This window comes from Rhinatrema bivittatum, chromosome 2 (genome assembly GCF_901001135.1).
Source record: "Rhinatrema bivittatum chromosome 2, aRhiBiv1.1, whole genome shotgun sequence".
Lineage (NCBI taxonomy): Eukaryota > Metazoa > Chordata > Amphibia > Gymnophiona > Rhinatrematidae > Rhinatrema > Rhinatrema bivittatum.
The window spans coordinates 721,666,067-721,688,542 of NC_042616.1; the positions used below are offsets into that span (position 1 = coordinate 721,666,067).

The following is a 22,476-nucleotide window of genomic DNA, read 5'->3' on the forward strand; positions in this document are numbered from 1 at the left end:
AAGGTGCACAAAACGCATGCAAGATGGCGCCGCCGCGGCCTACCATGTGGTGTGCCTACTGAGTAAAGCGGGGCCTAGCCCACTGGGGGGCCGCTCAACTTGCTCGGAAGCCCACTTCCCCTTACCCCAATGAGATCAGGAATGACGTCGGTACGGCGTGCCGAGCAAGGAGACTGGAGGAAGTCTTACCGAAACCACTCCAATGTCTCTGAATCAGAAGGAATCCTCTTTTTTTTTTTTAAATTTATGTGGACTCAGCGCTTATTGGCTGAGTATAGAGACGTCTCCGGCTGTGGCGGGAAAGGGCTTTGGCTGTCACTGCTGTGCTCTGTTTCCTGCACCCGCTGCTTTTCAGCTGCTTCAGAAGCAAAGTCCACACCAGGAACTAGCTACCAGACCAAGGCACACCTCTGAGGGATCTCAAAAATCACCTCAGGAATTCTCAACTGAGGGAGAGACCTTTAGGTATCACTGCAGGAGAGCGGGGCTCAATCTTTCTGCAATTTAAAAGTAGAATTTTTTCTTCTAAAGGGTACAGCAATCCCGATAGGGAAAGCACATCCACATCTGCTAGAAGACGGAGAGATACTGGAAGGCTGAGTTCACTGCAGGGGTGAATCTAAGGTGACATCAGCTTTGAAACCTGACTCCATCTCCATCTGCTAGCAGGGGTGCATATAACCATTGGTCCTGAGTCCGTCTGGCTACACACTAGGAAATTCAGGTTATTCTGATCTGAAAATAGCACCAGAGTATTCCAGCAAAAAGTATCTTGAGTTCAGCACTGTTAGCAAGATATCAGCTGGCTTATGTAACAACACAGCAGCACCAGAGCACGAGAGAAGAAAATAAGCATTAAAAACAAGTCACATCAGTGTTTAAGTAATTTTTATTAAAGGAAGAATGTTATAATCCAAATTATGTTTCTTTGCTCAGCTATCAATTCTCACTGTCAACTAGAACAGTGGTGATATTCTGAACTTTTCCACAGTAAAGAATTACAAAATGAAAGAAAGGAATGCTTTAACTTTTCGTACTGTGCTGAAAATGCCTTTCCCCGGGTCTAAAAACAGTAATTTTGTTTTTCTATTTTTCTATTTTTTTTTATTTTTTCAGTGTGATCTAGGACTAGCGGTTCATTTGCTAGGCCTGGCATTTGCTCTGTACGTAAGCATCAACGTTTCCTTTCCTTTTTTTGTTTGTTTTATGTTTTGCAATGTTTTTTTGCAATTTAAATTTTTCCATGTTTAGATTATTTTTCTTCGGCGAAGCGAAATTTGATGGTGCAGTTCCTTCTTTCTGTAAAAGAAAAAAAAAAGTCAATTAGTATGTCAACCTGTGGCTTAGGTTTTATTAATGTACTTGAGATCACATAGAACCCACAGTTAAAGACTGTAGCAAAGGACAAATTAATCCTGGGGTGTTACAAAGCATATGATTTAGGAACCATGGGACAAAACGTCAATTATGATATGAGCCAGCAAAGACATTCCTTAGAACAATTGGGAAAAGCAAAGCTCCAATTTCAGATTCCACCTCCTAAGCTACACTGGCACTAAAACTGAGTAATTTGTGATCCCTAAATTGCATGACAATCAGTTTTTCGCATCTTAGAGTTAGCATGCACCTTCTAAAATTCACATTACGATATAGCACCTTACATCCAAATGGGACCTCAAACTGGTTTACTCATCTCCTTAGCTGTGGCTGAGGCCTGGAAGCAGCTTTTACTAGTTTATCTAGAGTGATGACTTACTTTTGTTTCTGAGCAAACATTTGGCAGTCAGTTTAATCACAGAGAAATTCACATGCACAACTGCTATGGAATTGCATAGAGAGAGACTAAAATGGTTCTCTCTTAGAATACGCTATGAAAGTCACAACATAATGAAATGTTACGGTTTACAAATAAGCATTTGGAATAAGATCAACATTTGCCAATCATTACATGCTGTTATGATCATAATTAAATTTTTTTGTAAATGAAAAACTAATGCCTGGTGCCTGCCAGCTTCCTGAAATTGAATTCTTCCAGGCCCAGTGTGTAGTCCCATGTCCTGTGCTGCACAGTCACCAAAATGTTTAAGTGAGATTGGTTCAGTAAGTAGTGGACAGCTGAGTCACTCTCCAAGAATGATTATATCTGGATAAACCACTGTATCATGATTACATTCTAGTATCATGCTTAAATTGTTCTTAATGAGCAAGCTTGTAGGGCTGGGCCTGGTGGATCTGTGGCAAAAATGGGCACTGCCATGCAAAACAGCTAGATTTAGTTCCTAGGCCAGCCAGGACTGCAAGGATGCTTACTGGTTGGATTTGGGATACATGCCTACTGGGTTTCCAGAGAGCAATAGTCTGCCATCCTTGTAATATCTATAGAAGAAACAGGCCAGGGAGTCGCGAATGATCTCATGGCATCATTGCCTAATACAATCCAGTTCCAAATAAGCTAGAAGCACAAAAGTGCATAAGGAAACTGCTGGGCCAAAAATACCATTTAACACTCAAACAAAAATAAACTATGAACATGTCTGGAAAATAATGATTATTCAAATAACTCAGCAAGTGTATAGTTTTAATTTGCAAGTCTAAAGTAGCCAAGGCTGACATTGCCACCTAACTAGAACCATTTTGACTACAAACAATGATCTGCTATTAGGAAACAGCTCGCAGACTATTGATGAGAGAGTGCTCCAGCCACATTCACATGAGTTAAAAATAAACAAAGCAAGCTAATGATCTAAACTACCTGCTTCACAATTCATTTCAAGACAAAAATCCTCCAAGGTTACTGGTCACCTTTAAACTGTTTTCGCTCAATGGAGAAATACTTTAGTGTGGACACTTACTTGAATTTTAAACAGTTGGGACACCAGTGGCATTAACAACTGCTTTTTGGGCAGCTTCTTTAGCTTGGTGGGCTTGTAATACAGCAACAGCTTCATCAACCTGATTGGAAGAACAGATACAGGTTTACAATTAAACATCTTGCTGAAATGCTTAGAATAAGCACAGACTTAAAAGTTGCTTTCTAATATCAAGTCAGTGGCATCAGAATAAGGATCATGACAATATGTAAATAAATCAATACCAAAAAGGGTAGTGGTCTCTATCCAAAAACCTATGCAAATTTCCAGAACAGTCATAATTACCTGAACAGACATGACTGATGTTAATACATGCAGATAAGCCATTAATGAAGCACAATTTTCAAATGGGACTTGCCCCTTTTTAAAAGCCTGCTAATGTGAAGTAGTAAATGGCTTCTGATAGGCTCAGGCTCTCCACCCACCTCCATATAGCTGAAATCTTCAGTGCCATCTGGTTCACAGTAAAACTTGCAATTTTAGTAAAAATAGACTTGAAGTGCATTTAAGTTTTGGCTGAGTATGCTAGAACCCAGTGCCTAAAGCAATAAGAAGGTATGGAGGGGAGACAGAAGCTGACTGAGAAACACCGAAATAATTTGGGTGAACATTCAAAATCATGGCATAAGCCACAATTAAATGTTCGGTTAGCCAAAAGGATTTAAAAAAAATAAGTTTGTTTTCACATGTACAGTGTGTTGGGCCACTCAGGAAAAAGTAGTTCTAAACAGTTTTCTGTGTTGGTAAAGGTCATCTGCATTTGTGTTTCAAACTGCACTTCTCTAATCAACCAGAACTGGGGGTGCTATGGTGGCAATGTTAACATTCAGTTGGAAAGGAAACTCCAGATGGGAAGACTGAGAACCAACATCAGAAAATCTGTTGTCACAGAGTGGTGGATGCCTTGAATGAGATCCGTAATGATATTTAAGAGGGCATGGGAAAAAACTGTGGATCCCTAAATGCTAAAGGATTGAAATGAAGAAACAGGGTAACCTATGTTAACATTTCTACATGGCGGTAACCTGCACAGAGCAACATTTATTGCCTTTGTAGAGTGATGGCCTGCATAGTGGTGGTTGCTGCCCTTGGCCGAAGGCGTGGACTGTGCAGAGCACCAGTTGCTGCCCTTGGCGGGGGAAGGGGGGGGGAGTTGGCCTGCAAGGTGCAGCAGTTGCTGCCTTGGGCAGCTTGCTGGTCAGATTGGATGGACCATTTGGTCTTTATCTTCAGTCGTTTACTATGTTACTATTCCATGTGTGGGATCTGGGTATATGAGGTGTTTCACTTATTGCACAACAGTAGGGGGTTACTCAAGGTTTTGTGGTAATGTGCTATCAATATTTTTATAGATTTTATTGTGCTTAGGAGTTTTAATTGATTTTATTTTATTGTAATGTTATATTTTATTGGAGTCAATGCGTCTTATGTACATATCTTTGTAAGCTGTGCTGAAGAATATGGATTCGCAGAATAAAGGATTCTTACCAGGTAATAGAAGGGGGTCACTGAAATGGCTGGGCTAGATTGGGGGTACGAGGTGTTAAAATGGGGAAAACCCCCTACACGCAGTTGTGAAAGAAAGTTCAAAATGCCATAGCCCTGTGGTTCTAATGGAGCTGGAGGCTTGAAAAGAGCAGAAGAAATTGCCAAGACAAAACACCCAATGTCTTTCATGAAACAAAGGCAGGTATAAAATGTGTGGCCCAGATCATGACTTGTCTGCTGAATCACTTGGTCCCAGAGGCATCTCAGTTACAAAGGTGCGCATGAAGGGACTAAGCTAATACACTCTAGGCCTTCTGTGTGTGTGTGAAAGAGGGGTAGGGGAGGTCCAGGAGGAAGAGAGGAGCCCACCAGGTGAAATGGTTGACTTTAATGACCCTTGTGGCTAGATAACTTTGGAAGCCCTGCTGAATGGAGAAACTATTGCTATTCATGTGGAGCTAGAATCATGCCAGAGGAATCTGCTGCTTCTAAAAGATAGGGGAAGAAGTGGGGACAATGTCAACCAAAGGAAAGGAAGGAGGAATTAAATGGAGAATAAATACAAGGCAAAAGAGCTGCTGATTAGAGAGGGAAAACTAGAGCTGCAGCCATGGCACACATTACATTTAAATGTTATATGATTGGTGGAAGGCATTCCACTTGCCAGGAATGGCATCTTATGAGGATTCCAGAATATTTAGGAAAAAAAAGAAAAGCTGAGCTATGTTATGTAACCTTCTGGCAATAAGGCATATGCCTCCTGCTGACCATACAAGTTATCAATTTGAATAAAGACTTCAGAATACTCATAGGGAAAATAAATTCAAATGCATTTGCAACTTCACAGGTAATTGTAACATAATGAAACTATTCTGGTTTATAAAACAGTAAATAAAAATGATTAACATGTTACAATGGAAGGGCTCCATCAGCCTCTGTCACCAGAAAGCTGTGGCGTTTTAATACAAGAATCACAATCACAGCAGCTGTTACCCTAGTTCACATTGAAACAAGAAACCAAGGTCAATCAGTGTGGAAAGTGTCCCTCTCCTCTGCACTGGTAATGTGACTGAGAAGGAGCAACAGGATGACTTTTACATTAAGGACCCCGTTACAAAGGCAAGTATTGCAACTCCAGTCCTCAAGAGTCACAAACAGTTTGCATGTGCAAACATTTTCTTTTTGTGCCACTTTATGAAAGGCAAGTTCAAATTCGTGCAGTATGAGCTAGTATAATTTTAAATATGAGGATTTCTTGAGCATACTCTGTTTTGCTGTGTGAGCACGCACAGCTTAGAAGATATCATATCATGAATATGGATATCTTGAAAACCAGGCCTGTTTGTAACTCTTGAGGAATGGGAGTTGGCCACCAACATTTTCTTCTAAGCTGTGCGTGTTCACACAGCAAAACAGAGCACGCTCAAGAAATTCTCATATTATATGCATTATAAGAGCTCATAGTGCATGAATTTGAACTTGCCTTCTATAAAGTGGCACAAAAACAAAATATTTGGACATGCAGTCTCAAATATTTAATGGAGAAATTACTTACCTGATAATTTTGTTTTCCTTAGTGTAGACAGATGAACTCAGGACCAGTGGGATATGTGCTCTTCTGCTAGCAGATGGGAGACGGAGTCAGATTTCAAAGCGGACATCACTCTAGATATACCCCTGCAGTGATCTCAGCTCTTCAGTATTCTTTCGAAAAGCCATTGTGGATATATCTTTGCTTAAATAACTTGATTAAACTTGATTGAAATGGTTCAACTGATTTCCAAAACTGGAGACCGCCAGTGCACTCAACCAATTAATGCCGACACCGGACGAACTGTGGGTGTCTTGAACTAGGGGTAGGCTGCGGCTTACCCATATTTGCTTTGCCTCGATATCAGAAGTTCTCCTTTTCTGGGCGGGATGCGGAGTCCATCTGTCTACATTAAGGAAAACGAAATTATCAGGTAAGTAATTTCTCCATTTCCTAGCGAGTAGCCAGATGGACTCAGGACCAGTGGGATGTACAAAAGCTACTCTCGGACAGGGCGGAAGGCTGCCCGTGGCCCACTTAGTACTGCCCTTGCAAAGGCTGCGTCTTCTCAGGCCTGAACATCCAGGTGGTAGAACCTGGAGGTGGTGTGTAAGGAGGACCACGTCGTCGCCGGACCGATCTCAGCGGGCAACAGCAGTTTGGTTTCTGCCCAAGAAATTGCCTGTGCCCTTGTAGAATGAGCCTTAACCTCTATGAAGGCTGCCTTGATTACTTCTTTGATCCAGTGGGCTATGGTCACCCGCTAGGGCGCTTCTTCCCACTGTGAAGAACGAACAAGCGATCCGTTTTGCGCACCGGTTCCAATCTTTCCAGGTACCGCACCAGAAGACTGCCGACATTTAGATAGTGAAGAAGGCACGAGTCTTCAGAGTCTTTATGTTCATCCGGAGATGGCCTGGTTCAAATGAAAGTCGGAGACCACTTTTGGAAGGAAGGAGGGGACAGTGTGCAACTGTATGGTTCCAGGAGTAAACCTAAGGAACGGTTCCCGACAGGATAGTGCCTGTAGTTTGGAGATGTGACGAGCTGAACATATTGCCACCATGAATACCGTCTTCAATGTTAAGAGGCGTAGTGACAGACTGCGCGTTGGTCTGAAGGAAGCTCCGGCTAGGAAGTCTAATACTAGATTGAGATTCCAAGGGGCACCGGCCACTTTAGGGGTGGCCAGAGTTGTTTAACCCCTTTTAGGAAGCGGGACAAATCCGGATGAATTGAACATAAGAAATTACCATGCTGGGTCAGACCAAGGGTCCATCAAGCCCAGCATCCTGTTTCCAACAGAGGCCAAACCAGGCCACAAAAACCTGGCAATTACCCAAACACCAAGAAGATCCCATGCTACTGATGCAATTAATGGCAGTGGCTATTCCCTAAGTAAACTTGAATAGCAGCAGTTAATGGACTTCTCCAAGAACTTATCCAAACCTTTTTTGAACCCAGCTACACTAACTGCACTAACTACATCCTCTGGCAACAAAATCCAGAGCTTAATATAATACCGTCCACTTCGGCTCTGAAGCAGGACAGTGCGGCTACTTGGACTTTTCTTCATACCATCCTGTAGGAACTCAAGAATCATGGGGATCTTGGCTGTCCGGAGTATCCAGAATCCTTCGCACCAGGCTTCGAATACTCTCCAGATCAGTATGTATGTCAGAGAGCATAGTCTTTAGCAGTACCCAACCTGTGGAATTCTATGCCCCTTGAGTTAAGATTACAAAGAAATTTTAAACTATTTAAAGAATGTTAAAAACATGGCTTTTTAAACAGGCGTTTAACAAAGAGAATGGAGAAAGTAAGTAAAGGCAATCACCACAAACTAAGCGCTCAGAAGCACGATATGCTTAGTAATTATTGTTGACTCAACTTCGCACTGTTAACTTTGTAAAGTTAGAATAAGACACAGGTTTCACTAGGACATTCCAAATTAACTCTGCATATAGCCGTATATTTGTACACACTTTGTTACCGAACCATTTTTGGCACATTTATTAAATGTCGATTAATGTTATGATTTGTGCCTTCCTGTAAACCGTTGTGAGGGTAAATAACTTAACGGTATATAAAAAGTTTTTAAAATAAATAAATAAAATTGCGCGCGCGGAGTAGGGTGTCAATCACGACCTTTGAGTAACCGCGCTTCTTCAGGCGAGTGAAGTGAGATGGATCTTCATGAAGAGTCGGGCCCTGCCTGAGAAGGTCCCTCTATGGAGGCAGACACAGAGGATTCCCCGCAAGGAGTCTTTGCATGTCTGCATACCATGGTTGTCTTGGCCAATCGGGGCCACTAGTAGAACTAGTCCCCTGTGATGTTCTATCTTGCGATGACCTTGCCCAGTAGTGGCCATGGGGGGGGGGGGGGGGGAGGAGGCATACAGTAAGTCTTCCTCCGGCCAAGTCTGGACAAGAGCGTCAATCCCTTGGGAGTCTGGCTCTTGTCTGCGGCTGAGAACCTGGGGTCCTGGGCACTGAGATGGGTGGCCAGTAGATCCATGGCTGGGAGGCCCCAGCGATTTACTATCCGTTGGAAGGCTGTGGTCGAGGAAATCTGCTGAGACATTGTCTTTTCCTGCGATGTGGGAGGCAGAGATCCCTTGTAGGTTTATCTCCGCCCATGCCATGAGAGGGTCTATCTCCAGAGACACCTGCTGGCTCTTGGCTCCTCCCTGGCGGTTGATATAAGCCACCGTTGTAGCATTGTCCGACATTACTCAAATCGCTTTGCCTTGAAGTCTGTGGCTGAATCGCAGGTACGCTAGTCTGACTTCTCGAGCTTCCTGGCGGTTTATGTTCCATTCAGTTTCTTCCTTGTTCCATTGACCCTGGGCTGTCAGCTCCTGACAGTGGGCGCCCCACCCTTGCATGTTCGCATCCGTGATAAAATCCAGTTCAGTGGGGATAGGTTTACTCCTCTGCTTAGGTGGTCTTCCTGTAGCCACCACTGGTGCTGAGAATGTACCTCGGCTGGTGGTTGGAGGCGAATTGAGTAGTCCTGGGACAGTGGGTTCCATCGTGACAGTAAGAAGCGCTGGAGCAGTCGCATATGAGCCCTTGCCCACGGGACGACCTCCAGGGTTGATGCCATGAGGCTGAGGACTTGAAGATAGTCCCATACCTTGGGGTGTATATTGGTCATCAATTGTTGTAATTGCTCAGTTTCCTTCTCCTCGGGGGAGGGAGGAAGACTTTGCTCTGTTTGGTGTTGAAACGGGCCCCCAGGTACTCTAGAGATTGAGAGGGCTGCAGACTGCTCTTGCCCGTGTTCATGACCCAACCGAGTTCCTGCAGCAGGCTCTTGACTCTGGTCACCTGCCGGCTCTCTTCCGAAGACTCTGCCCTGATCAGCCAGACGTTCAGGTAAGGGTATACCAAGATCCCTTCCTCCCTCAGTGTGCCGCCATGACCACCATAATTTTGGAGAATGTTCTGGGGGCAGTTGCTAGGCCGAAAGGTAGCGCTCAGAACTGGTAATGGTGACCCAGTACCACAAAGCGTAGAAAATGCTGGTGATCCTGATGGACTGGAATGTGAAAGTAGGCTTCAGAGAGGTCCCGGGAGGTTATCAAATTTGTCTCGAGGGATGCTGCGGAACTCCAGAGAGTAACCTTCTCAAATGATGTTTAGTACCCATTTGTCCGACGTGATCTCGACGCATCTTTGGTAGAAGAGGGCAAGTCGACCCCCTTTCTCCTCTTCCTGTGGATGGGTTGGCCCATTCTCATTTGTCTCGAGGGATGCTGCGGAACTCCAGAGTAACCTTCTCAAATGTTTAGTACCCAACTGTCCGACGTGATCTCAACCCATCTTTGGTAGAAAAGGACAAGTCGACCCCCTATCTTCTCTTCCTGTGGATGGGTCGGATTATTCTCATTGTGGAGCATGGCTGGATCCTGCCCCCAGGCCTGCTCCTCTCTTGGTCTGTCTGTTCTGAAAAGGCTGGGACCTTCCGGAAGGACAAGGTGCCTGGAACTGCAAGTTCCTGTAGGGTCTAATGTATTGCGAGCCTCTGCCCTTGGTTCTTCTGGGAAAGGGACGTTGTGATCTTTTACTCCTATCTTCCGGTAGCCGAGGCACTGGGGATTCGTCCCATTTGCTGGCTAACTTCTCCAATTCGCTTCCGAAGAAGAGAGATCTTTAAAGGACATTCTTGTGAGATTCGCTTTAAATGTTGCGTCAGCAGACCAATTCCGTAGGCATAGTTGTCTTCTGGCTGCCACTACTGAGGCTACGCCTCTGGCTGAGGTATGCACCAGGTCTGAGCTTGCATCCGTCAGGAAGGCTGCTGCAGCTTCCGTCGTCTCACCGGTATACGTTCCGGAGGTATCTGCCTCTCTCGAGAGGAGCAAGCAGGAACCTGCCACCAGTGCACAGCAGGAAGCAATCTGCAGTGTCATTGCTGTTGCATCGAAGGCCTGCTTAAGGATGAATTCCAATCATCTATCCTGAGTATCCTTCAATGCAGCCCCCTCCCTCAACGGGAATCGTGGTTCGCTTTGAGACGGCACAGACCATAGCGTCCACTTTCGGCCCGACCCCCTTTGAAGCTGGCCTCCGGGGCATCCCACTCCAGGTCAATCAGTTCCTGGATGGCTTCCATCATTAGAAAGTAGCATGAAGCCTTACGCAGGGTCACCAAGATGGGGTTCTTCTTTGGTTCCGCCAAAGGATCCATGCCTGGGATATCCAGCGTCTTCAGAGTATGGGAAACAAGGGCTGGTAATTCATCCTTGTGGAAGAAGCACAGCATGGTTCGGTATGGTTCCATTCCTGGAGGGATTTCTCCTTCTTCCAGGGAGTCACCATCATCGTCTGAGGTGTCTGGGTCCCTGTCAGGGACGTTCTTGGTTAGGCACGGCAAGTCTCGAGGCATCTGAGCAGAGCTGGGAGGATCTTGTGCTTCCAGGCAGGGGTTGAGAGCCCGGGGCGCCACCAGGGCTGATTGCGCCTGGACAAAGGCTTGCAGCCCTTGGAAAAATTCTAACCATGAGAAGGTCCCTGGGTCCATGTGGATCCCAGAGGGAGTCTGAGTCTGAGGTGCCCTCTTGTGGAGAAGCCATCTCGGAGATGCATACATCCAGGGAGCTATCATCTGTAGTAGTTCCGGACCCATCCCCTGACAGTAAGGGACCAGGCTTTGGTTCCCCCTGGGCTTCTTCGCAATGCTGACACAGGCAGGATTCCAGTTTAGGCTGCGGGGTCTTATGTGGCAGGCTGTGCAAAGCGAGTGCCTTCTGGCCTTCTTGGGCTTTGGTGCCATTGTCCCTATGTGTATGCGCACGGATGCGCACAGTTGTGTGCGCGTCTGTATTGGACATGCGTAAGTTAGGCGCCTCGGCCGCCCCGCCGGTCGAGGAGGGAAGATGGCACCCCCGAGGGTCTCCACGTGTGTGGACCCTTGCACTGGATCGGGGCCTAGCCCAACCAAGGCTGCTCAACCCAATCGGTGCTCCTTTTTTAACTCGCCGGAAGAAGGAATTGGTACGGCAATCCGAGCTTTGGAGACCAGAGAACTGAATTTCGATTTCTGCTTACCTGGTCTCGGCGCTTACCGATCGTGTGCAGGACGGTCTCCAGCTGCGGGGCGAGAGGGAATTACCTTCACCACCGCACTCTGTTCCGCACCCGCTGCCTTTCAGTCACACTGGGGGCTAAGTCCACACCGGGAACCGGCTACTGGACCAAGGCACACCTTTGAGGGATATCGGAGATCACCTCAGGAATTCTCGACTGGGGGAGGGATCCTTAGGTATCACTGCAGGAGAGTGGGGCTCGATCTTCTTTAAGGTAAATTTTGTTTCTTCTTTGCAGTAATTCTTAACACTATTCTAGTGTGTGGGATAGTGTCTGCATCTGCTAGGAGACGGAGAGATATTGAGCAGCTGAGGTAACTGCAGAGGTATATCTAGAATGATGTCAGCTTTGAAATCTGACTCAGTCTCCCATCTGCTAGCAGAAGAGCACATAACCTACTGGTCCTGAGTCCATCTGGCTACACGCTAGGAAAGGAAACATTAGCCACCACTGCACTGAGTTTTTTTCCCCCATTCTGTCTCTATGGGGTCTTAAGAAAGCTTAGCAAATCAAGCTCAAAGACTTATTTCCAGTTCCATCCATACAATACCTTTTATGAAAAGGAGAAAAATATCTACCCACCTTGGAGCGAAGAGACTCTGGCGACTCAAGCATATGGAGAAGCTCTGAATTGTCAATTTCCAGTAACATGCCAGTTATTTTACCTGCTAAAGTTGGATGCATGGCTTGAATAAGAGGAAATAGTCGTTCACCTACAAACATAAGAAAACTGTACTGTAATGAAGAGAAGAAACTTGAATACTTAAAAATGCAACCAGTACTATCCTTAGATGAATGCACCAATAATAGTAAGCAAATACTCAAAATTTAGAATACTTTATAAACCAGTGTCTATTGTGCTCCCATAAAAGGAGTCAGACTTCAAAATCTCATCAACTAATCAGCTTTCCCGACTGGTTGTCAAGCAACTGTACTCACAGCCAGTGGCTCAGAGATCCAGTTTGGCTTCTCTCTGAGTTGCGGAGCTTCTTCCTTTCTTCCAACCCAGAAACACAAACAAGTGAATTGAGAGTGGGGGTGGGGGAACTGTCAACCCTTTCAAATGAGCTGCTAAGGGGGAAGGCAAATATTGAGGCCGAGTGGTGTTGACTGATGCCAAGAGAGGTTGCTGGGATTTCGGGCAAAGGGCTCTGGACTCAGATATATTCATTACTACTGGTTATTTCAAAATGAGCTTTCTGGAATAGCTTTATATATTTATAAAAACATATTACTTTATAAAAAAAAATAGACTTAAGTAACTACACACTAAACTAGGTTGACAGAGCAGGACCATATATCATCCGTGTATAACTCTGGCCCCCTCTTAAGGGATGTAAGCAAATTTAGTTTTTAGATGTAATCTCATGATGATTATTTATACATGCAAAGTTGATATTTTGTTATCCTAAAAACCTGAACTGCATGCAGTCCCTGGATTATATAGATGGGCTGACCATACCATCCAGGGATCCTTCCCATTTCTCTCAAAGACCTGGTTATACTCAAGACCGGTATAGACTACCCATTTAACTGTTGATATTTCATAGCAGTTAGTATTTTTATTTTATTTTATTTTTTTATTTATTTATTTATTTTCTAGTGATCTTAGTTTGGATAAAATACATACCCAACATTTGCTTTTGCTCTTGTGGAGGGGCAGAAGCCAACATGGAAGCAGTCAAAGGTTCTTGACCTTGCACATGGACAGCTGGCTACAAGTCAGAAAACATGCATTTTATAATCAGTTTAACAAACTGCATTTCAGTTTTTAAAAATGTTTTATACATTGGTGATGATTTTCAAATTGATGACTATACAGCAGACTGTGGAACTTCCTAGTAGTAGTAGTAACAGCAACATGCAAGAGCTACATGTCCATTACTTGGACATAATTGCTGTAAAGCAAATGAACTACTTATAAGCAACTTTGTAGCTGTATCGTAAATAAGAAAATTTAATTTGACTCCTTGAAACAGAGTGGTCAAAGTTATTTTAAATCTGGTAAATCAGATCATCCTTAAATTGTTTGATTATTTCTAACCTATTAAGATGTATATCCAAATTGTATCCTACTTCTTCCAGACACACAGACCAGATGAATGGGTTATGCATGCCAGTCAGCAGATGGAAACAGATCACAGGCTCGCTGTCGTCATCCCTTATATACAACTGTGCTGACACCAAACTGCCAGGATTCTGTCTCCAGCAGATGGCAGGCAAGCAGTGCATGCTGTGCACTCAGGCCAGGGCAGCTTATAGGAGCTCCTGAGATAAAAGATCAGTTTCACCCTCTTACAAGTGAGCAAGATCCTTAGCTCTTAAAAAGGAAAAACAAAAAACAAAAAAACAGGGAGGCTCCAGAGGTGAAAACCTTAGCTCACTCCCTCTGTTGGGCTATGCCAGACCAGGAGGGCTTCCAGGGGGTTGGGTGTGGAGTTCTTACTCCTACCTCCCTTCCCCCATTTTCTGTTTCTCCTCATTCTTAGTGTTTTTCCCCTCTTTATTCAGAAGAAAAGGAGAATGGGTTCTTACCTGCTAATTTTTGTTCCTGTAGTACCACAGATCAGTCCAGACAGTGGGTTGAGCCTCCTGTCCAGCAGATGGAGACAAGAGAAAAACTGAAAGGGTATCCTATATCAGGACAGAGCCCCTCCTGCGTCCCTTCAGTATAAAGGATATCAAAGCAGAGAAAGATAACTAACTCGGAAAAGATCAAGCAAGAAAAACCTTTAAACAATTAACTGGTAATTTGAAATTCAAAAACCCTGTAAGAAAACTGTTCTTCTGATAGGAAGCAAAAATCTGATAGAAAAACCCCTCGTTCAGAATTGCTGTGTAGAACAAAAAGAAAACTTTGAACGGACATACTAATGCAGCAGGGCGGGAGTCTGGGCTGATCCGTGGTACTACAGGAATGAAAATTAGCAGATAAGAACCAATTTTCTTTTCCCTGTACATACCTGGATCAGTCTAGACAGTGGGATGCACCAAAGCTTCCCTAAGTAGGGTGGGACAGAGATAGTCCCACTCGAAGCACCTGTCTGCCAAAAGAGCCAAACTCTGGTGCCCGGACATCAAGACGATAATGTCAAGCAAACGTGTGCAGAGACTTCCAAGTAGCTGCTCTGCATGTTTCCTGCGGGGAAACCAACTGGCTCTCTGCCCAAGACGTAGCCTGTGAACGCAAAGAGTGGGCCTTTAAGCCCTCCAGTACCGGTCTGCCCTGACAGATATACGCCGATGCAATTGCTTCCTTTAGCCACCTGGCAATAGTAGCTTTAGAAGTCTTGTTCCCCTTATTGGGACCACTCCATAAGACAAAGATGATCAGAGACTCGGAACTCGTTGGTGACTTGTAAATATTGTAGGAGATCCCTCTTCACATCCAGTCGCTGCAGTTCTCCGCCCAGAGTGCTGGTAATGTCCTCTGAAGAAAAAGCAGGAAGCTCCACGAACTGATTTATGTAAAAAGAGGACACCACCTTAGGTAAGAAGGACAGGACTGTTTTGAGGGAAACCCCAGAATCAGAAAAACGGAGAAAAGGTTTTCAACAGGACAACACTTGGAGTTTGGACACTCTCCTGGCCAAGCAAATAGAGACAAGGAAAACCGTCTTGAGGGTTAGGTCCTTAAGGATGGCCCGATGAAGAGGCTCGAAGGGAGCATCGCAGAGAACTCGCAGCACCAAATTAAGAATCCAAGACGGACAAGTAGCCCGGACAGGCGGGCTCAGATGCTTGGCCCCCTTTAAGAAAACGTACGACATCCAGATGGGCGGCCAGCTCGCAGCCATCGACCCGGTCCAGGAGGGAACAGAGAGCAGAGACCTGCATTCGCAAGGAATTGAAGGACAAACCTTTGGAGAGCCCCATCTGAAGAAAGGAGAGAACCAGAGATACAGGGGCTTTGCATGCCGGGATACTGGAATCGGAACACATTCTCAAACACCCTCCAAACTCGGATATAAGCGAGAGAGGTGGAAGTTTTACGTGCCCGCAACAGCGTGGAAATAACTTCTTCCTTATAACCCTTCTTTCTCAGTTGACGCTGCTGAAAAGCAAGGCTGCTAGACAAAAACGATCCGCCTGATCGAAAAACACAAGACCTTGGCGCAGCAGGTTTGGGAGATGACAAAGGCGGAGGGGACCCTACTTTGTGAGGTTCACCAGATCCGCGAACCATGGTCTTTGAGGCCACTCCAGTGCTATGAGAATGACTGGACCCATGTGAAGTTCTATCATCCTGAGCACCTTTCCCACCAGAGGCCAAGGTGGGAAGACATAGGACGACGTAGAGAGACCAGGGCATCTACCCCTTCCAAGCAGTGCTCCCTTCTGCGACTGAAGAATCTGTGAGCCTTCGCATTCCCGAAGGTGGCCATCAGGTCCAAGTGGGGAACAGCCCACCTGCGCACGACAAGATCCATCGCCTCCTTGGACAACTCCCACTCTCTGGGGTCTAGATGTTGACGACTGAGGAAGTCTGCTTGAACATTCTCCTTCCTTGTGATGTGGGAGGCCGCCAGCCCATCCAGATGGCGCTCCGCCCAGGAGAGGAGCTTGCTGGCTTCCAATACCACCAGACGACTCCTGATGCCTCCCTGGCAATTGATGTAAGCTACTGGGGTGGCATTGACGGATTGGACTCTTACTGCTTTGCGACAGGTCAAAGGAAGGACTTGAGTGCCAGACGAACCGCTTGGGCCTCCAGGAGGTTGATGTGCCACTGGGATTGCACTGGGGACCATAGTCCCTAGGTAGACTGATTCTGACACACCACTCCCCAGCCAGAGAGACTGGCATCCGTATTAACGATGATCCACTGGGGAGTTGTCAGAGGCACCCCTTTCAGAAGGTGGGTAAGCGATAGCTATCACTACATGCTGGCTAAGGTAGAGTCGGAGAGCGGTAGTGGAGTCTGAAACTCCTCCGAATCCGGCTTCCAGCGGGACAGCAAAGCTTTCTGTAACGGACGCATTTGCGCAAAGGCCCAAGGAACCAAATCGATAGTTGAGGCCATGGAGCCCAGGACTTGAAGGTAGTCCCAAGGCCGTGGGAACGGAGCGAGATAAGAGATGTTGTACTTGATCCATGAGCTTGAGCGCCTGGGCATCTGGTAGCAACACCTTGCCCACGCGGGTGTCGAAGCGAGCTCCCAGAAACTCCAGGACCTGAGAGGGCTGAAGGTTGCTTTTGGAGAAGTTGACTATCCACCCCAGGGCGTTGAGAAATGTCAAGACTGTTGACTGCTATCGTGCAGAGTTCCTCTGATTTGGCGCAAATGAGCCAGTCGTCCAGGTAAGGATGGACTAGGACTCCGTCCCGGCGGAGGGCGGCCGCCACCACCACCACGACCTTGGTAAAAGTGCGCGGCGCGGTGGCTAGACCGAATGGAAGCGCCCGAAACTGGAAGTGTTGACCCAAGATGTTGAAGCGGAAAACTTCTGATGGTCATGGCAGATTGGGATGCGCAAGTAAGCCTCCGTAAGGTCGAGAGATGCGAGAAATTTGCCTGAGCGAACAGCCACTATGACCGCCCTCACGGTCTCCATCCAAAAATGAGGAACCCTGAGGGCCCGGTTGATTCTCGAGGTCCAGGATTGGTCTGAAGGAGCCGTCCTTTTTGGGAACGATGAAGTAGATGGAGTACTGGCCGGATCCCTGTTCCTCCACAGGCACAGGGACTATGGCTCCCAGCTCTTGCAGCCTGATCGGAGACTGACACACTGCCGGATGCTTCCAGCTCCCGCAGGAAGAGACGAGGTAGAGGTCTGGGAGGTCCCAAGCAAATTCTAGTGCATAGCCTTTTTCGATTACATCGAGGACCCACTGATCCGTTGTAATCTTGACCCATTCCTCGAGAAACAGGGACAGACGACCACCTAAGTTTTGAACGGAGGCATGGGCTGGCCGTATCTCATTGTGAGGACTTCGCAGAGGAGCCTTGCAGGTTACTATCTCGGAAGGGAAGTTGGCCACGAAAGGAATGAGACCACGGCTGGGATCTAGCAGAAGCACCTCTTTGTAAGGATCCCCGCACTCTGTTATTGTACCTGCGCTGGCCTCGAAAGCGAGAGCGCGAACAAAAGAAGGACTTAGTCTGTTTAGGGCTGTCCTCAGGCAGCTTATTAATCTGGTTGTCTCCCAAAGATTTAATAAGCTGTTCAAGGTCCTCACCAAAAAGCAACTTACTCTTGAAGGGAAGCGTGCCCAGCTGCGACTTGGAGGAGGGATCTGCAGCCCAATTTCACAGCCAAAAAAGCCGTCTGGCCGATATTGCGGACACCATGGCCCTGGTACGCCACCGCAGCCCCGTATGCCACCGCAGCTTCCTGCCAATCCGCCTGTTCCGTCTCTGCAGACGGGAGGTCCTGGGTGCTGAGTAATTGTTAAACCCACCGGAGGCTTGCCCGCTGCCTGAGACTGTTACGGACTATCGCCCGAACTCCTAAAGCGAGGACTTCAAAGATCTGCTTGAGATGCAGTTCCAGTTTGCGATCCTGAACATCCTTCAGCGCCATGGCTCCATGGTGATCCATTTGGTGACTGCGGAGACCGAAGTGTCCACCTTAGGAACCTTAAGCATTCTCCAGGCATTGGTTGGGTAGGGGATAGAGCTTGTCCATTGCCCTATGCACGTGGAGACCCAATTCGGGAGACTCCCATTCCCGTAGGAGGAGCTGCATGAGCATAGGGTGGAATGGAAACGTACTTAGAGGAGCCCTGAGTCCCGCCAGGACCAGGTCCACGTTCCCTGGGGCAGAGGCACTGGCGGATTCCTCAGGTGGGTTTTTGATCCCCAGCTCATCCAATACAAAGAGAATGAGTGGGTCCAGCTCTTCCCTCTGGAATAATCTTAAAACCCGCGGGTCATCACCTTCTATTGGGGGATTTGGGAGCAAATCTGTATCCGGATCAGGATCTGGAGAAGAGGGGTTGGTACCCCTGGAACGGTCCTGACAGACAGAACCCTGGAAGTCTGGGGCCCGAGGAGGCTGGGCAACGGACACCCGAGGGATCTTTGCCGGAGGGGAGTCCAAAGGGGGTTCCTTCTGTTCCTGAAGGCTGGCTAAATAAGATTTGTGCAACAAAAGCACAAAATCCGGTGAAAAACAATGCTGAGCCTTTCCGGGTAATGGGGGGGGGGGGGGGGGGGGAGGAGGGGCTAGGTTATAGAGGTCAGGCACCCCCCTCCGGAGAGTGCATGGGGGGGGGGGGGGCAAAAATCGCTAAATCCGGCTCCCCTCCCCCCCTTGAGGCACACAATCCATTGCGATCCCTGTGCCCAAAATGGCTGCCGTTCCCACGGTTTCTCTTGAGGTAGCCGGCCTGGAAACATGCCTGGGAGCCCGACCCCAGATCCCCGATTTTGCTGGTGCCCCGGAGGGTCCCTCACCCCCCAGGTAAGCAATCCGAGTATAGGCCATCGTGGGAGAGCCGCAAAGCAGGAGCAGGCTAGACAAGTAGCTGATCTCGGCATGAGAAGAGGAAAGCTGCAGCTAATTAGAAACAGCTGAGCCGGGCTGCAATAGCGAGCAGGAGCAGGAGAGTGAACCCTGCTCTGCTCGTTCTGTTCGTCCCCAGAGCAACTGAACGCGGGTGAGGCAAAAATGCTCCTTCTGGCTTCCTTGACTTTTTTTTTTTTTTTTTTAAATATAGGCAGCAGCCTAAAAATGTCAGTGCAGCAGTACCCGAGGCAATACAAACGTCAAGAGAGGGAGTGACTGGACCACCAGTATCGCCCCAAGCCAGTCAAGGGTCATCGGGTAAGGAATCCTAGGCTGAATATTCAAGGGGCAAGCCCCCCTAGGACCCTATAAGAGCCAGAGCTGTTTCCCTGAGAAACACAGGCTTTGAACTTTGAAACATTTCCACTTGTTTCTTTCTTTATTTTTTTAATATAAGAATTAGGTAGGCAGTACTTGCTTAATCCTGAAGTAACAGTGAGGAAGAAAAAACCCCACAGAATGAAGAAATAGCTAAAGAAGGGGAGCCGCAGGTTCAACTGTCTGGATCTGCTGGAGTCAGAGAAATACTGAAGGGACGCAGGAGGGGCTCTGTCCTGATATAGGATACCCTTTCAGTTTTTCTCTGTCTCCACCTGCTGGACAGGAGCTCAACCCACTGTCTGGACTGATCACGGTACGTACAGGGAATAGGAGGTATTTCTTTAAGAGTTCTAGATCTATGGAAAAAAAATTAAAAAGGCAAAAAAAAAAAGGAGCAAGGAGAAATCAGAAGAGGCTGATCACAGAATTGCAGGAGTACCATCTTATACTTTGGGAGACAATTCTCCAGATTTCTGCTGGTGAATGTGAGGACTTTGGTGCAGATTTGAGCTGCGGCCACAACGGTATGCAATATTAAGATGGTGCTGGCTGTGAAGCACAGTAGAAAAATGTTCTCCTGCATGGCCTGCCACTTCAGGAAAGTGCAGGCGGGCAAGCTCTTCAAAGCTGTGCAGGGAGTGAGTGCTCTTCAGTCCAGGGGTGGGGGTGGGCCTGCAAAGTCGCAATTCTTTGGTGGTGGGGGGTCCAGTTACAGATTACCTTCTTCGAAGCTTCAGTGGCCATGTCACAGCCATGGAGCACTGAAATAAAAATCGCGCCCCCTGCCTCTCAGCCCGGAATGCTAGTTTAAGATTGCAGTGGGCCCAAGGATGATTGCTGCTTCTGGTGCAGAAGTCTTTGCTTCTCTAGTGCTGGATATTTCCTCTTTACCCTGGGAGTTCATTTCTTAAGAAATTTCAAAGAGGTTGCAAATATTTTGCAGGGGCAACACATAGCCTTGGCCATTTGAGCACCCCTACACCTATTTTCCCAATGCCCTCTGGTCCCGAACCCCAGGAAAAGAAGAGACCTAGGGCGGCAATTGAGGATTGTATGCCAGAGGCAAGGATTTATCTCGCTCAGAATCCCTTAAGGGTTTTAAGAGATTCCGTCAAGTTATAGTGAGGAAGAAATGGAAGAAGAGGTTCCTACTGACGGGGAAGACCAAACTTCCATGTTGAGTCTATTTCATAGAGATGAGAACTCCCTAACACCTCAGGCACCTCACACATTGCAGATTTAGGATGAAAAATGGAAGAGCCTCCTACTCCTGAAGAGAATCCTATTATGGTCAGTTTGAAAAAGTCATAGCGCTTCTTCCCTCTTCATCAGGTGGGACTAGATTTGACTGATTTAGAATGGGCAGCTCTTCAGGCTAATTTTAAGGGGGCTGCTCGCTGGCCAAGTTGTATCCATTGGATCCACAGGTAAAGGAGAAATTCCATTTTCCTACGGTTGCGCCTTGGTGTGCTTGGTGATAAAGAGGACCACCATCCTGGTGGAAGGATACACATGACTGCAAGATAGAATCTGTGCATAAACGGGTCTTTGAGGCTGTCAGTATGCTCTTCAGATCTCAGCGTTTTGCTGTAATGTTGCAAAATCTGAACTGCGCCTGGTGCAGGACACCCAAAAAGAGTTGAGAGAGGATTCCTTGCATTTAGAACTGGGAGCGGGGTATATGGCAGATGCCGGCTATGATTTGGTGTGTAATACTCTCAAGAAAACAAATGAACCCAAATCTTGGAGGAAAACAATTATACCAAATAATGAACCACCAAAATAATAAAGTGAAGATGTGATTATGATGTGAATCTCATTTAAGATAAGTTTTTTTTTACTATCATATTCACCATATTGGGCTTTGAGTGCTCAACACTTGCACTTGGATTATTAACTTAAGACAAAAAAAAAAAGTGGGCAATAAAATTGATGAGACCGAGGACTAAAAATTCATCATAGCAAGACAACATTCAAAAAGGAAAATTAGTTTCTTACCTGATAATTTTCATTCCTGTAGTACCACGGATCAGTCCAGACTCCTGGGTTTTGCCCCCTCTAGAAGATGGAGACAGAGCAGTTACCATAATAACGCTCCGCCTATAAATAGAATGGTGCCACCTATAGTCCGGCAGTATTACTCAATGTCAAAGCAGAATGGAACTCTCAAAACCATCATAATTATATATAATAAAAGAAACAAACTGGTCCACTGAACCTTGAAAAAACCAACTGAGGACTGAAATAACGAAATAGATAAGAACCGAGCGGACTCTCCCGTTCTTCCACGCCTCTGACGGGCGGGACTCTGGACTGATCCGTGGTACTACAGGAACGAAAATTATCAGGTAAGAAACTAATTTTCCTTTCCCTGTATGTACCCGAGCTTTTTTTACCTGGGATGGGATCCGGAGAGGCCCGCTCGAAGCACTCCCTCTCCAAATCCTCCTGAAACTGGAGCCTGGTCATCCAATCTGTAATGTCTCACAAAAGTGTGCAGAGATTTCCACGTAGCCACCCTGCAAATTTCCTGCGGTGATACCATCGGACACTCTGCCCAAGACGCCACTTGTGAATGAGTAGAGTGGGCACGCAGATCCGTAGAAAGGGATATACCACAAAGGAGATAGGCCGACCTAATAGCCTCCTTTAGCCAACGAGCTATAGTAGCTTTGGACGCCTGCTGTCCTCGTTTAGGACCGCTCCACAGCACAAAAAGTTGGTCAGTCACACGAAACTCATTGGTAACCTCAAGGTAACGCAGCAAAGCTCTGAGAACGTCAAGCTTCTGCAAGTCACTAGCCAAAAGATCCGAACGGTTTAAGTCCATGAAGGCCGGCAGCTCCACCGATTGGTTGACATGAAAAGAAGAAACCACTTTCGGCAAGAAAGACTGAACCGTCCTTAAAGAAATGCCCAAGTCCGAAATCCGCAAAAAGGGTTCCCTACAGGAAAGCGCCTGGAGTTTCAACACCCTACGAGCCGAAGTAATGAACACCAGAAAAGTCACCTTTAAGGTAAGATCTTTTAGAGTCGACCTCTTCTAAGGCTTGAAAGGCGCTGAGCAAAGGGCAGTGAGGACTAAATTCAAACTCCATGACGGATAAAGATACCGAAGCGGAGGACAAGTGTTTTGCTCCCTTAAGAAATCGAACTACAT

At 46.6% G+C, this 22,476-nt stretch overlaps 1 protein-coding gene across 1 annotated transcript in view; it reads right to left on the minus strand.

The window, feature by feature from the left end:
• Positions 1–873: 873 nt before the first annotated feature.
• Positions 874–22,476, minus strand: part of PABPC1 (poly(A) binding protein cytoplasmic 1) — a 58,754-nt gene continuing 37,151 nt past the window's right edge. Inside the window, exons 13-16 of the mRNA XM_029591815.1 lie at positions 13,115–13,199; positions 12,067–12,197; positions 2,853–2,952; positions 874–1,299 (exon numbers count right to left, since the gene is read on the minus strand). Of these exons, the coding sequence (XP_029447675.1) occupies positions 2,860–2,952; positions 12,067–12,197; positions 13,115–13,199 (309 nt within the window). The 3' untranslated portion in view covers positions 874–1,299; positions 2,853–2,859. The remainder of the gene's footprint in view (positions 1,300–2,852; positions 2,953–12,066; positions 12,198–13,114; positions 13,200–22,476) is intronic.